The sequence below is a fragment of the Gordionus sp. m RMFG-2023 genome, chromosome 4 (genome assembly GCF_954871325.1).
Source record: "Gordionus sp. m RMFG-2023 chromosome 4, tfGorSpeb1-WG-v2, whole genome shotgun sequence".
Taxonomy (NCBI): domain Eukaryota; kingdom Metazoa; phylum Nematomorpha; class Gordioida; order Chordodea; family Parachordodidae; genus Gordionus; species Gordionus sp. m RMFG-2023.
This window is the reverse complement of record NC_088778.1, coordinates 17877823-17892252: the sequence shown is the minus strand read 5'-3', so window position 1 is coordinate 17892252 and position 14430 is coordinate 17877823. Positions and strand designations below refer to the sequence as shown.

Genomic DNA, 14430 nt, shown 5'->3' with positions numbered 1-14430 from the left:
AAAGACATAAATTTATCATCTTTTTATAAAAATATATATGTTATCACAATCTTACAAGTTTTATGCATGTATTTCTTTTTTTGTATAAAAAATGAAGGAAGCTGGTTAGATATCGGACTTTCCATTAGTCAATATATATTATGTAATATAATATTACCATTGATTTTATTGTGTTGTTTTATATCACGAAAATGGTTGAGTTTTTATAAATTAACTTAAAACATGTATATTTTTATTATAATGTGATGTAAAATAAATTATAAAATTGGTATGTTTGTTATTTTACACATTTCGAGACTTCTTAACCATAAATTATTTGAGCTATCATCATCTTTTACATTTAATCCAGGTTCGGCAATATCACATTCACTAATAGTTTTTTTTTCTAATATTAGAAATAATATAATTTATTACCGAAAATATTTCCCAGTTATATCTTTAATAGTCTTCTCTATAGCGCAATATATAACGGTTTGAGCACCATCATTGGCTGTTTTCATAAAAAACCATAAGAATGGGAATGAAAATATGTATAGCATTGAATTTGTATAAAATGGCATGTATCTCATAATATTTGTAAAGCAAATTCCAGGATTACATGTGTTTACTGAGACATTATGACCTGTTAATTTTTAGTAATTATAATAATTTAGGTTTGAATCCTTAAAATTTCAATGAATTTTGAGCATAAAATTTTAACTTATTCAGGTAGCATTTGCTATTTTATGTTATTCATAAATCTTAGGAATGTTTAAAAATAATTGTATTAATATTTACTTTAAAAAATTAATTGATAAAAATCTTATATCTAGAAATTCAGAATTGTTATTAATATGAATACCAACTTGTCATGATTTATATTTTTTAAAATAAATACCTTCTAGTTTCTTTGCTAAAATTCGGGTTGATAACATTATAGCCAATTTACTCATGGCAAAATAATCGCGAGGTTCCAATATAACTGAGTTTGATTGATCATCTGTTTTTATTATAGAATCTTTTTTCTTTTCAATACAATTCAAATTCAGTCTGGCAATTCGATGAGATACTGAAGTCATATTTATAATTCTTCCGTTATTAGATTTGATTAAAGGTTTTAATAATAGTAAAGATAGGAGAAAATGGGCTGTATATATTAATGTTTAATTTTTGATTAAAACCTTAAATAACCTAAATAATTAACAGCAAAATGAATTTCAAAATCATCTTCGGTGAACTTATTAGGGTGCATCATAATTCCAGCATTATTAATAAGGACATCAATTTTTTCATATTCTATTAAATTTTTTTATTATAATTTTAAATTATGGTTTATAATTATTAATGCAATAGCAAGAAAATTTTGTCTATTATAGTATTTTTAAAGTTACTTTTGAAAAATAAATAGTTAAACTTTCTTATGTTATATAAGTAATTTAAATAAATAATATACCTATTATACAAAATAAAATTTAAACAATTCATCAATTTCGAAAAGTCAGCAGATTAATTTGGCATATAAATTTGAAAACTCAAAGAATAGTCTTTATTTATAATTATTAATACTAATACTTTCTGATTTGCTATATTAACTTTTTTACTTAAAATTCATTTCAAAGCCAATTAATAAACAAGAAATTTTAATAAATCCTTTATAAAATTTCTAAAATAATGAACTTCCGCTATATTTATATACCTTTGTTAATGTCGTTTGCAAAAGCTCTGACCGAATGAAATGAGGCAAGTTCTATCTGTTTAATAATCAAATTTTGGACTGAACATTTGGCTTCTTTCAATTTTTCAATTGCCATTTCGCCATTTTTAATATTATGACAAGCCATGATAATTACTGCGCCTAATTAATTGTCAATTTTTTTTTTGTAAATTTTAACCTCGACTTAATAAATCCTTAGTAACTTCAAAACCGATTCCAGAATCTGCACCTGTTATAACAATAATTTTCCCATCTAGGTTTTCTTTGCTATTATATCTTGTTCCTCGAAAATAAGTTCTTTATTTTATATGTTCAAAAATATTTCATTAAAATTTTTTCATTATTACACAAGTTTATAATTAAAAAAATTTATGCGCTACTTTTTTTAAGTAGCGGTAGCTTTAGCTGGCTACTTTTTTTTAGAAAATAGCGATAGCAGTAGCTCGCTACTAATTTAGAAATCTCAATTTTACATAATAAATACATCTAAAAATTATTAAAATATATTTTTTATTAAATCTAAAATTATAATCTTTTTATTTAATTTAATTTTGAAATTTATATTTAAAATATACATTATATCTAGTTATTAAAAATGTGTGAGATTGTTGAAGGTAGCTAAATTTCTTTGGAAAATGAGAAAAATATAGATTATCCTTTCCCAAAATTCAAAAAATACTTTAATCTTGAAGAAAAAATTACTATTGGATATCGGTTTCGATGCAAGAAAATTTTGCCAACCACTGGTAGAGTCTATGCTAAAAGGCGAGAAAAGGTCAAAACTTTATTTTTATTTTCTATTATACAATTATATAAAATGAATGATTTATTGCTTGATTAGCCATAATTTAAATTGGCTTAATTTACAACACAATCTATAATATTAATATATAGTATTAATATAAAATTCAAAATTAATATATTATTAATTACCTTGTGTATAATAATTATATTTTTAAAATCTTTATTTACCATAATTTAATGCTATTTTAATATTTTTTTATAAATGTATCTAAATCTCAGATAAATTTAAATTTTGAAAATTAAAAAGGTGTTCTTCTTATTTTATAATTAATACAATCGCTTTTATAAATTAGTTTCCAGATAGATCTGTATGATAATGTAATAGCTGCTATCATTCATCCTAGTTTCGAATTAAATTGGCCATACATTCATTTGACTGTATCTAAAGGACAACTTTATAGGCTGATGGTAACGTTAAAAAATGCCATGCCTAACCACGATACTAATACTATAGCAAGATCGAAACCGCAGCCTTCCATAGATGATTTTTTTTGAAATAAATAATAATAATAATAAATTGAACCTCTAGAAGCTTTTTTAAATCTAAAAATACTCATTTAAATATCTTTGATGATTTTTTTCATATAAAAAGTGTGTTTAATAAATTTAATACTGCGTTGCCCTCAAGTGATAGTGCTGAACGATTATTTAGTATGGTAAAGCTTATACTTTCTGATCGTCGCTCTAGACTTGGGGGTGACAGTATCAAAATGTTATTATTATTAAAGAACAATATTAAATAAATTATATATATATGTGTATGTAATAAATTATAGTCATGTTTTTATACCAATATTTTATTTGTGGAAATAAAGTTATGTAAAAAATATTTTTAAAAAAAATCAAAATAGCGTAAAAAGTAGCTAATAGCGCGCTACTCATTTGAAAATGATAGCGGTAGCAATAGCGCGCGTAGCGTTTAACAACACTGGTCATATGAAAAATAATTAACGATATAAAAATATCCAGCAAATACATGACAAATAAAAAAAAACACGATTTTCAACCCTACCCCTCAGATTTTTCTAAAATTTCACAAGAGTTTGTATAAATTATAACTAAGAAAATATAAAATTTTAGCCTCCAACTTCAAACAGCGGCTGAGATACGGGCCTCTAAATGTCGAAAAAATGGGGCATTTTAAATATATTTGAATATAAATGAGCTAGAAGCGTCATTTAAATTTCTTTATATAACCTAATGTTTGACCTTTAAAGTTATATAATGTTAATTATTTTTAAAAAATTTTAAATGTCAAAACCGGAAATGGTCATAAAATTAAATCGGATGTTTTTTTCTCGCAATTTTTTTTTATATATAGATATAGGATTAATAAATAAATAAGCAAATTTTAAGTTGGGCAGTTCAAGTTTAGGAAATTTGGCATTTTACTTATTAGTCTATTGCAAATATTCTAAATAAATATTTGATATTAATCAATAATTATAATATAAGTTAAAAGCTATCAAATATTTTATGTTTAAAATAGTTATTTATGATCTAGGGGAAAAAGGGGAGGGGGGAGAACTTTGGTTAATTTATTTGATGAATTGAATTTTTCACGTAAAAATAACTAAAAAAATACAAATCAATTTTTGATTATAATTTCTTGAAAACAAAATTTAATTTATATTGTAAATTTAATAATTTTCACAATATGAAAATAGCTCAACCTTAATTTAATTTTCCCTAAGGGGCATAAAAATATGAAACTTCTGATTCCCGGACTGGGTATGACCTTTTGAACAAGGTATTTTTTATATTTATCTTTTATATGTGCGTAATTAATTCCAGTTATATATGTTTTATAAAAATTAAATGAATTTAAGGTGTATTTGATTCTCATATGGATGCTTAGCTCTTTCGATTGCCATGAGCTATTACAAAAAAATGTCATTCCGCTTGTTTCCAACTTCAAGTTCACAATGGCCCAGATTATGAATTCATATATTGATAACTACACCATCAGGAAATAAAAATCTGATAAATTTTGATTTTAAGAAAACCAATCATTTTTAGTTTAGAAAAAAAAAATTGGTCATAAATCCGTAATTATTAAAGCTCACTTTTATATCAATATAAGTTTCTTTAATATTAAAATATAATTCCTTATGATAGCATAAAATTAGATTTTCTTTGATTGGTTCTCTTTTTCTAACCTTTATTGATATAAAACGGGTTTTAATAGGCATATGAATTTCGAATTATCAATAAAACACCCTTTTCCTTGATCAATTTTTTGCAATCCTTGCCATGGATTCAGTCGTTGAAAATTCTTGTTTTTAAGGTCCAAGAATTTGTTAAAACTGTCAATATCTCAATTTTTTCATTTAGTAAATGTGTTATTTCAAATTTATTTTTCAATTGCTTAATGATTTCACATTTATCGCTAATATTAATATTATCTTTTGAAAATTTTTTTTATGTCAGATAACACAAATTTTATCGTATCCAAACAATGAAGTAAATTTCTTAATGACCAACGTTCTTGATATAATATGATATCTATGGAAAAATAATATTTTAAAATAATAAATAATAGATCTACCAGTATTAAGACCCCTTTACTAATTCTTTCCAGTGCAGTTCTTCAAACAAAGACATCAGGGATGGGCATTATTACTCAGAAATTGTAATTAATTTCTATCTCAATGCAGTCCAAAGCATGTAAGAGTGATGTACTGACCCAATCACAACAATTTTTACCAAAAATACCACTCGTATCTTATTCGTTTAGATTTAACATGTTTATTTTATATTTATAGAAGCAGACTATCATCATATAAAGCGATTGTAAAATTTTTCCTACTTTATAATGCTGTGAGGGCAGCTTTGATAAATTTAAAAGATTCTGAAGATTCTGCTACTTCTACCATGGCGAGTGCTAATGTTTTTAGAATAGAACAATTTTATGTTATTTTTGGCTTGTATAAAATGGAAAACCATTTAAAAGGACATAGGGTTTGCAATAAATCAAATTCAATTGGCAATGATTGCCTGATTAATTTGAAAAATGTAATTTAAATTATTATCTTGTATTATTATTTAATCCTAATAGATAATGACAGTGAATTTATGAAGGGGAGAAATCAACCTTTTGTTTTTGAAAGTTATAGACTTCAAACAATACAATCCAAAAAGGAGAGGTATACATACTTTCATTATTAAATATAATATTTTATTTTAGCTATAAAACCAGTTTATGTTGCACTTGATTTGATCATTATGTCGTTTAAAATAATGAATCTATAAAATTATTAAACCAAACATAATTTTTTTACACCAAAGGGAATGGTAGAAAAGACATTTGTTAAGGATAATAATGAAAATATCTGTGAATTTTACCATTTAAACTCAAGTCAAGTTTTTAAAAAAGTGTCTAAGTTTCGAAATATTTATATTATGGCTAAAATGAGGGATGTAAACATGACCTAGTGGTTAAAGAATCTAAAGATTTGTCAGAATTATATTTTATCATCTAGGAAAATGATCAAAGATGCTAAGTCTTCTGCATTCATTTAAAATTTATAAAAATGGTAACAAATTTTTTAAAAAGATTTCTGATATAGTTACTAATGGCATTTGGATAAATATAAAAAGTCGAACAAGGAGAATGTACAGCGATGAATAAGATATACGCTCACAGATCCGATTGACTATACTGTTGAGGTATATCCTCCTATAATTAATCATATTATAAATCAGAGACCTGCAGGCCCGGCCCAGTGCAATATGAAATAATTAATTAATATGATTTAATGTGGAATATAAATGATTTTATATTGAGGAATTGCAATATGTTTTTATATTTGCAATAAGTGAGAATACTTTTATTTTTTTAAATATTTATATTAATACATTATTTAGCTTTCTTTCTGATTATGATTCTGAGACTTATGAGTCAGACTAGAATTTGTTAATTTTACCTTAATTATATTTACTTTAAAAAGTTTCTGATTTCCTTAATTTATCAATTTTATATTAATATTTATTAAACATTCCTACTATCTCATGTACTTTAACTCTTTATTCAGATGGGGGGGGGGGGGTCTGCTTCCATCGCTCGAAAAGTGTAGAGAGCACTGATAGCTGCTCTTGTTCACCCTAGATTCAAGTTGAATTAGCCATATCAAAATAATCTGACTGAATCCAAAGGTAATACTATACCAAACCAGGATAACCTAGCCAGATCAAAAACGCTACCTACTGAAGATAATTCTTTTGAAATAAATAATAATACTAATGAAAATTCTCTATAAGTATTTATTAAATCTAAAAATTAGTGTTGTTAAACGGCTCGTTTTGAGCCGATTTTTAAAAACGACTAACTCAATATTTCATTCAGAAAAATATTACGCAAGCCTGAAGATTTTGCTCATAGAAGGAACAAAGGTCTAGACATATATTATTGAAATCTCGAGGCTTAGGTAATATTATTCTGGCTACAATATTGAGTTAGGCGTTTTGTTTAACAACACTACTAAAAATACTCAAATGAATGATTTTGATGATTTTTCTTATATAAAAAAATATGTATTAGTTTAATACTGCATTGCCCTCAAGTGCTATGTTGGACAATTAGTATGGCAAAGCTTATACTTTCTGGTCGCCACTCTACTTGGGGGTGACAGAATAGAAATGTTATTAATATTGAAGCAATAAAAAATATTTTATATATTTTTTGAATGATATTCATATTTTCATACCAACATTTTTTATGTGGAGATAAGTAAAAAATCTTTAAAAAAAATCTAAAGCTGAGTAAAAGATAGCAAATAACGAGTTACTTTTTTTTGTAAAATAGCGGTAGTAATAGCATGTCACTTTAAAAAGTAGCGCTTAACAACACTGATTTGGATATCTGTTCAAAATCTCAAGGCTTATGTAATATTATTTTGGCAAAAATCTTAATTTTAAATCTGCTATATAGAGTTATTTAAGAACACTAATATATAGAATCTTTATTAAAAATCTGCCCACTCTAATAATAGCATATATATCTGACATGGCCTAAAGAAGGCTGTAAAATTGCATAATTTTAAAAATTCAGATTGGGCTCAGAAATGGAAAAAAATTACAAATCTGGCTAGGCCCAAGCTGGTACGATAAAAAAAATATATTTAAATTATATCTATATTAATCAGTTCAAAAATCATATAATGAATCATTTAATATTCATTTACTGCTCATATTTTTTATTTACCTTACAGAATATAGCAAAAATTATTATCCTTACCATAAATTATCAATATTTAAAATAAAAAAACTGGACTGAACCTAGTCGTGTGCGCCGACGAAATTATCGGCGGCTGGTGCGAGTTTTAAAATCTAATAGGCGGCGCGCCGATTTTTAACCGCCCATTACATAGTCTGCGTAAATCGTGCAGTTATAAATTTTTTTAACATATTTTTTTAAGAAAAATTAAATACACTAACTACATTACAGATATCTCGGAATATTTTTAGATCTTTATTGAAGAGAAACTAATTATAAATTCAAAATAGATTTTATAATTATCATGTTATAAAATAATTCTTTTCAATTTTCCAGATATAATGATGATCTCCTTGAATAGTTTTGTTAAACGGCTCGAATTGAGCCGATTTTAAATTACGACTAACCCAATATTTTCGCCAGAAAAATATTGCCTAAACCTTGAGATTTCGCTAAAAGATGTCCAAACCTTTATACCACCTATGACCATAATCTTTAGGCTTGTTTAATATTTTTCTTGATTAAAATATTGAGTTAGCCGTCTTCAAAAATCGGCTCAAATCGAGCCGTTTAACAACACTATCCTTAAGTTCAATGTCAACCTAGCGGTAGAGAAATCTTTCACTTAAGCTAGCCGAAACACAAAGAATTTTTTAGTTAGCGTAAAAAGAATAAGAAGTTAGATCCTTTTTTCTCTCCAGAAATTTAGAACATCTATCTTGTGAATGGCACTTTCCTAGAAGAATATGGCTTTCATGTTATAAATCAATTAAAGTGTAATCATAATTTGTAATTGTTGTTGTTGCTAATTTTGTCAAATAAATTATATTTAGTATTTCCTCTTGATAATCGCTTATATTTACTACCTTAACCCTCTATTGAGCGACATATCAATAAATGATATAATTTTTTAAAAAAAACTTATTTTTGTCTTTAAAGGGCTCTTAATAAAGTAAAAATAATTTTTTCTAAAAAAAATTTTTAAACCGTAAAAAAAATTTCATAGTATGTATTTAAATACATAATGCGTTTAAAAAATATCATATATTTTCAATTTCAAACCTATTACAAAATAAAGATATATAATTTTATTATTTGATAAATAATAAAATAAATTTATATTAATTTTCATGAAATAATTTAAAACAATGTTTTTTGTAGTAAAACATGATACACCATATTTGGATCACTTTTGTAACCAATTTACACCCAGGGTTTTTTCTTAATATTTGGTGTCAATTGATATTTGTTTTTTTACGCTAGCGTTCATATTTTTGTTACATTTATAGAGTATCTGTTATTTAAATTTTAATAATGGCTTCTGTTCTTTTGCCGATACCTATAAAGCTACAAAATCTCGCCCATACATTAACCATGATTTATGAGCATTATATCAAATATATGGAATACTATACAGTGATACCATTCGGTTACATGTCAATACCGCAAAAATTTTAGCGCGAAATGTATTACAGAATGTCGATTAACGCGAAATATTATTATAGCGAATGCATTACCGCGAATATAATATTGCGAATGCATTACCGCGAATATAATATCGCGAATGCATTACCGTGAATATAATGCAGCAAAAATATTAAAGCGAATGCATTCGCGCTAATGTAATACCGCGAAAGTGTTATCGCGAGTGTATTATCGCGAAAGCATTATTGCCAATGCATTGCAACAAAAGCTTTATGGCGAATGATTATAGCAAAAATGTGAAAGCGTATTTATTATAGCCAATGCATTAACGCGAATGCTTTATTGCAAGTGTATAATCGCGAATGCATTATTGCAAATGATCGCGAATGCATTATCTTAAATGAATTAAATCAGTTGCAATATCGAGAATGGAGTTGAAAATTACAATTTCATGAAAATTAGGTTAAACATTTTTTTTGAAAATGGGGCTAAGGCTTTTAATTTTTTTAACTGAAAATACATTAAAAAAATTCTAAGCAATAAAATAGATTTCTCTAGGATTAAAGTAAAGAAATTATTTTTATATTAATTGATTGTTTAAATATGCTTTAGTTATATTTTTCAATTAAATTTGGGACAGGAAGAAAAATAAATAAAGATTTTTGATGGGCTTTTGCTGAAATAAATTAAATTTGCAAGGTGCTAAGCCAATATAAACATATACGGTAATTTTGTAAATTAATTATTTTATCAAGAGAAGATCTGATAATGATAAAATGATGGCATGAGAAGAAAAATTGTAAAGAAGTTTAATTCCTGAACATTCTAGGAGAAAGTGGAACATTAGTTCAGTTCAACAGTTTTAAAGAGACGGGTTCCATATATCGAAAAACTATCAAGTAATAGGCTAAACCTTTTGAATCTGACAAACTTGAAAAAAAAATTGGTAAAATATGGCCCTTAATATCAAATTGGCGTTTATTGTTAGGTTCATACAAGAAAAAAAAGGATTGATTAATTACATAAATTATATTTATTTTTTACGGATCTCAAAATATGCTTTTTTTCCATTATAATTTATAATTACGAAAAAATTAGAAAAAGCAAGCATCCGGCTATAGATCAATGGGAATAGGCCTAACCTATTTTTAAATAAATAAAAATAAATGAGGATCTTAAGTTATTTTTTGTCCAATATTACTATTTCAAATTTTCTAAAAACGATTTAATCTAATTATTAAAAAAAATTGAGGATACAAAACTTCATAAATAGCAAGTGACGTGTTTTAGAGATATAAAAATTTAAAAACGCTACGTTAAATAAATATAGAAACGTCAATTAGGCTGGTTTTCTGAAGGTCTGAACTTGCTAAATGAGTTACAATATAATTAAAGTTTAAATAATTTCTTTAGAAAAATAGAGATCGGTGGAAAAATATTATCAGCCAGGAACTTCCAAAAGGTGACAAATTTATGGTTCCCGATATATTTAAAATATAAAAACATAGATGAGCTATTTATTAGGAAGTAAGTTGATAAGTAGTAAATAATTTTAATACTTCATATTAATTATATCAATCATTTGTCAAATATAAATCAGTATTGTACGTGATAATTAATTCAAGATATTACATTCGCGATAATAAATTCGCTGTAATGCATTCGAGATATTGCATTCGCGATAATTATTCGCTGTAATGCATTCGCAAAATGCATTCGCTATAATATCTTTTCGCGGTAATGCATTTCGCGGAAAAAGTTTCGCAGTATTGGCGTGTATACGTTCCATCTTTTAACATTCTTTTTCAGTTGGAAACTGGCAATTATAAATTCTATTAGCTCTCGCTGTAGCAATACTCCCTTTTGGGCGAGTAATACTTGAAGTTCTATACCACAAAACCAATTAACAAAATATAATTTAAAATTGGAATGTAGTGATACCAATAGTTAAAATAACGCATTTCCACTAGAATCAACATCTGCTCTTGAATCAAGAATTTCCTCATCTTATGAACCACTTACATTTTGACTATAGATATCAAATAAAGAACATTTAATAATATTAAAAAAAGCCCAAATTCACATTGCATTTGTGCACATTATGTATCTGGGTACACGTTTAAATACTACTAATGAATATAACAATCTATTCATATATAAAACATTTCTTTTACCTTTAATAGGATTTTTAACTTCCTGTTCCTTAAAAATTTGTAAGAGAAATGACATAATTTATAAAATGGAAAAAATGCAACTATTCGAAAGTTGTAAACTATGTATTTTAGAATTTTTATATTAATAGCTGTCTTTCAATTTGACAAAATTAACTATAGAAATAAATAAAATATATGTGTATCTATTATACATCATGTGTATTAAACTATAGAAAGTTTTATATTAAAATTTATTCCTTTTTTATGGTATGTGTATTCAAATATGATGTACGCAATAGAGGGTTAATATCATCATGCTTTATACGTTTAAGATGTTTTATAATAGATTCTAATGCTTTGCTCTAAATATACTTTCATACAATTTTCAATTTGTGATTGAGTCTAGAACATATATATTATGCCTGTAAATGAAAGGATTCCACTGAAAAGTGTTTGATTTGACATGGAATGACAAGGGGGGGGGCATCTTGATATCTTAAAATAATATATACAAGATCTTCAAATTTCCAATGGAGTGTAAGATTTATATTTGATTTAGCATGGAATTTAGAAGTATGTTATAATCATGGTAATTAATAAAAAGATATTTTTTATAAGATAGGCACTTTTAGGACCACAAGAGCAAGGAGATTGAATTTCTGTTATGAATTATAAGTAGCTTATATGCAATGAAGGCCAAATATCCAGTCCTATCAGTTTTAGACTAAGACCAATTGATGAATTCTTATTTTTTAAAATGTAGTTCAAATCAGTTTTTTTATTTCTTCTAGTCTAAAGTTTGCCTTACTATTTAATTAGATTTATATAACTTCAAAAAAAATTGGGTATATATATAACTTTTCTAGTTACTTTAGTTTTTGTGATTCTTTTTCTTATTTACTTTTGTGAAATACTATGAAAACAAAAGTGAAAAAATCATTTTATAAAAAACACAAATTATGTATTCATTACAATATCAAATTTAATGTATATCAAAAAAGCATTTTATTTAAAGTCCCAATAAAAAATACAGATTAGGTGTTTATTGAAATACCAAATTTAATGTATATTAATAATAATTATTTGTATCAATTAAATAATTAAGTGCTAAAGGAGATATCTGACAAAACTTAGATTGTCTGTTATTTGACTATAATTTGAATATTAGTTATTATTTCAAAGTAACTAATCTATTATGCTTTAAATTCATTTAACATACTACTATTTAAAACACAAAATAAATATATTTTTACTTTTACAATAAAAAGCATTTAATAATAAATTTGCTTCATAATATAAGGGAAAATATTATGAATAAAGATTGGAGCCGTTTACTCAAATGAGTGTCTCATTTCCTATGAAATATGAGAAAAATTAATACTTTCCTGGCAAAATCATATATTGCTAATAAAATTGTATATCATAAAAAATATTTAAAATAAACAAAAGATAAGAAAACATAAGAATCAATTAAATAAAATTTCAAAAACAGGAAAAGAAAACCTAATAGCGAAGAAGATTCCAACAGATATTATAAATTTCCAAGGAAGATCTGCAAAATCAATTAAAGGAAGCATTATGAAATATTATAATTTATAAAGTGACAATTATAGATTAGATTGACTAAACAGTTTTTTAAATTTTACTGATTGTTATGAATGTCGCTAATTTGAACTTATAACTCATATTATTCTAAACATTATTTGGCATAACCCTAGTAATCTATCAAATTTCCTTACGTACGTAGGAATTAGTGCAGTGGGTGGGGAGGGGGGGGGGATTAAATTTTTTCATAAAGATTATTTCAAGAGCATTTAAGAATATATTAAGTTACATAGATTTATTAAGCCTAGTGACTTAGAAATTTTTAATAACAAATTCAAATATAAATTAATTTTAAATATTAAATGTATAATGTATAGGCGTATTCATAAACTAAACATCTCGAAAAAGAACTTTGTAAAAGAAGTATTAATTTTTTAAACATTTGAAATTTGATATACAAATTACAAAAATATTCTTAAGAATTATTGCATATATATAAATTTACAAAAAAAAATAGGGTTTATCAAATAATGGGGAAAAATATAATTAAGGAACGTATTAACAATTTATAATTAAAATTTTAATATCCTTTGGAATTGAGCTAATAATTTCAGCAGTGCACCCCCATGTCTAATAAGAAAGGCTAACATTCTTTCAATCTATGTAGTGCTTCTCCTTATGCTGTTAACGGCTCGATGATTTAGCAGATTTTTAAAAACAGCCACTTTAATATATTATCCAGAAAAATATTTTTTATATGTTATATTATAGGAATTAATAAATTAAAATATTATATATTTGGTTATTAAATAGTAATATGTTTAAATTTTATGTAACGCGCATTCATTAACTATTTAACCCTGAATTCATAGTGAGAGCGATTGCGATCGCGATTTAAGCCGCGATTTCGCAGCGACTGATCAGCTGGATCGATCGCAGCGATTTACATTCATAGTGCTAAGCGATTATATTAATTCACAAAATGAGAGCCGCCATATTATTTATCTTATACAAAATAATATTGAAGAGGAGGAGATTAAATAATCTTAATATTAATAAAAGAAAGCATAAAAACATGCACATTACTACATAATATAATTATTGATAAGGAAAGATTTATTTCTTTTAATCCTAAAATAAAATCACCCCCTGAAAATTTATTTAAACCACAATCAATTAAATCAGCAACAAATATTGCAAAGTTTAATAGAAATTTATTATGCTTATATTTATATAAAAATCCCATATTATAGATATTTATTTTGTATTTTATATAAAAATCTTGTTTTATATTTTATATAAATATCTTGTTTTGTATTTTATATATATTATAATAAAAATAAAGTTATTATTAATATAGTCTAAACTCATTAAATATATTTGTAGGAATATGTCACTAAAAAAGTTATATAGATGTTCTAAATTCATCTATTTAAAATATTTTTATAAAGCAAATAAACATAAATTACCAGTGTCATTAAACTTTCTCTTAGGACATTTATAATATTAACTACCAGATTCAACAGAAGATCCTTCATTATAAATAATATATTTTTAGATATTATTGATTACCAAACTCACAAGCTTAATTAATG

The 14430-nt window shown here is 25.2% G+C and overlaps 1 protein-coding gene across 3 annotated transcripts; it reads right to left on the bottom strand.

Annotated features, from left to right (window-relative positions):
• Positions 1–138: 138 nt before the first annotated feature.
• LOC135929100 (retinol dehydrogenase 12-like) lies at positions 139–12892 on the bottom strand. 3 transcript variants are annotated; one of them, XM_065465606.1, is made up of 7 exons: positions 12794–12892; positions 1872–1990; positions 1676–1834; positions 1171–1275; positions 878–1126; positions 415–622; positions 139–369 (listed from the first exon to the last, which is right to left on the bottom strand). In XM_065465606.1, the coding sequence occupies exons 1-7, from the start codon at positions 12865–12867 to the stop codon at positions 258–260; spliced, it is 1026 nt and encodes a 341-aa protein (XP_065321678.1). In that variant the 5' UTR covers positions 12868–12892; the 3' UTR covers positions 139–257. The 3 variants fall into 3 exon arrangements, with proteins under 3 accessions (XP_065321678.1, XP_065321679.1, XP_065321680.1); XM_065465607.1 differs by having other exon boundaries at positions 415–490; XM_065465608.1 differs by lacking the exon at positions 12794–12892 and adding an exon at positions 2396–2562.
• Between the last annotated feature and the right edge of the window lie 1538 nt (positions 12893–14430).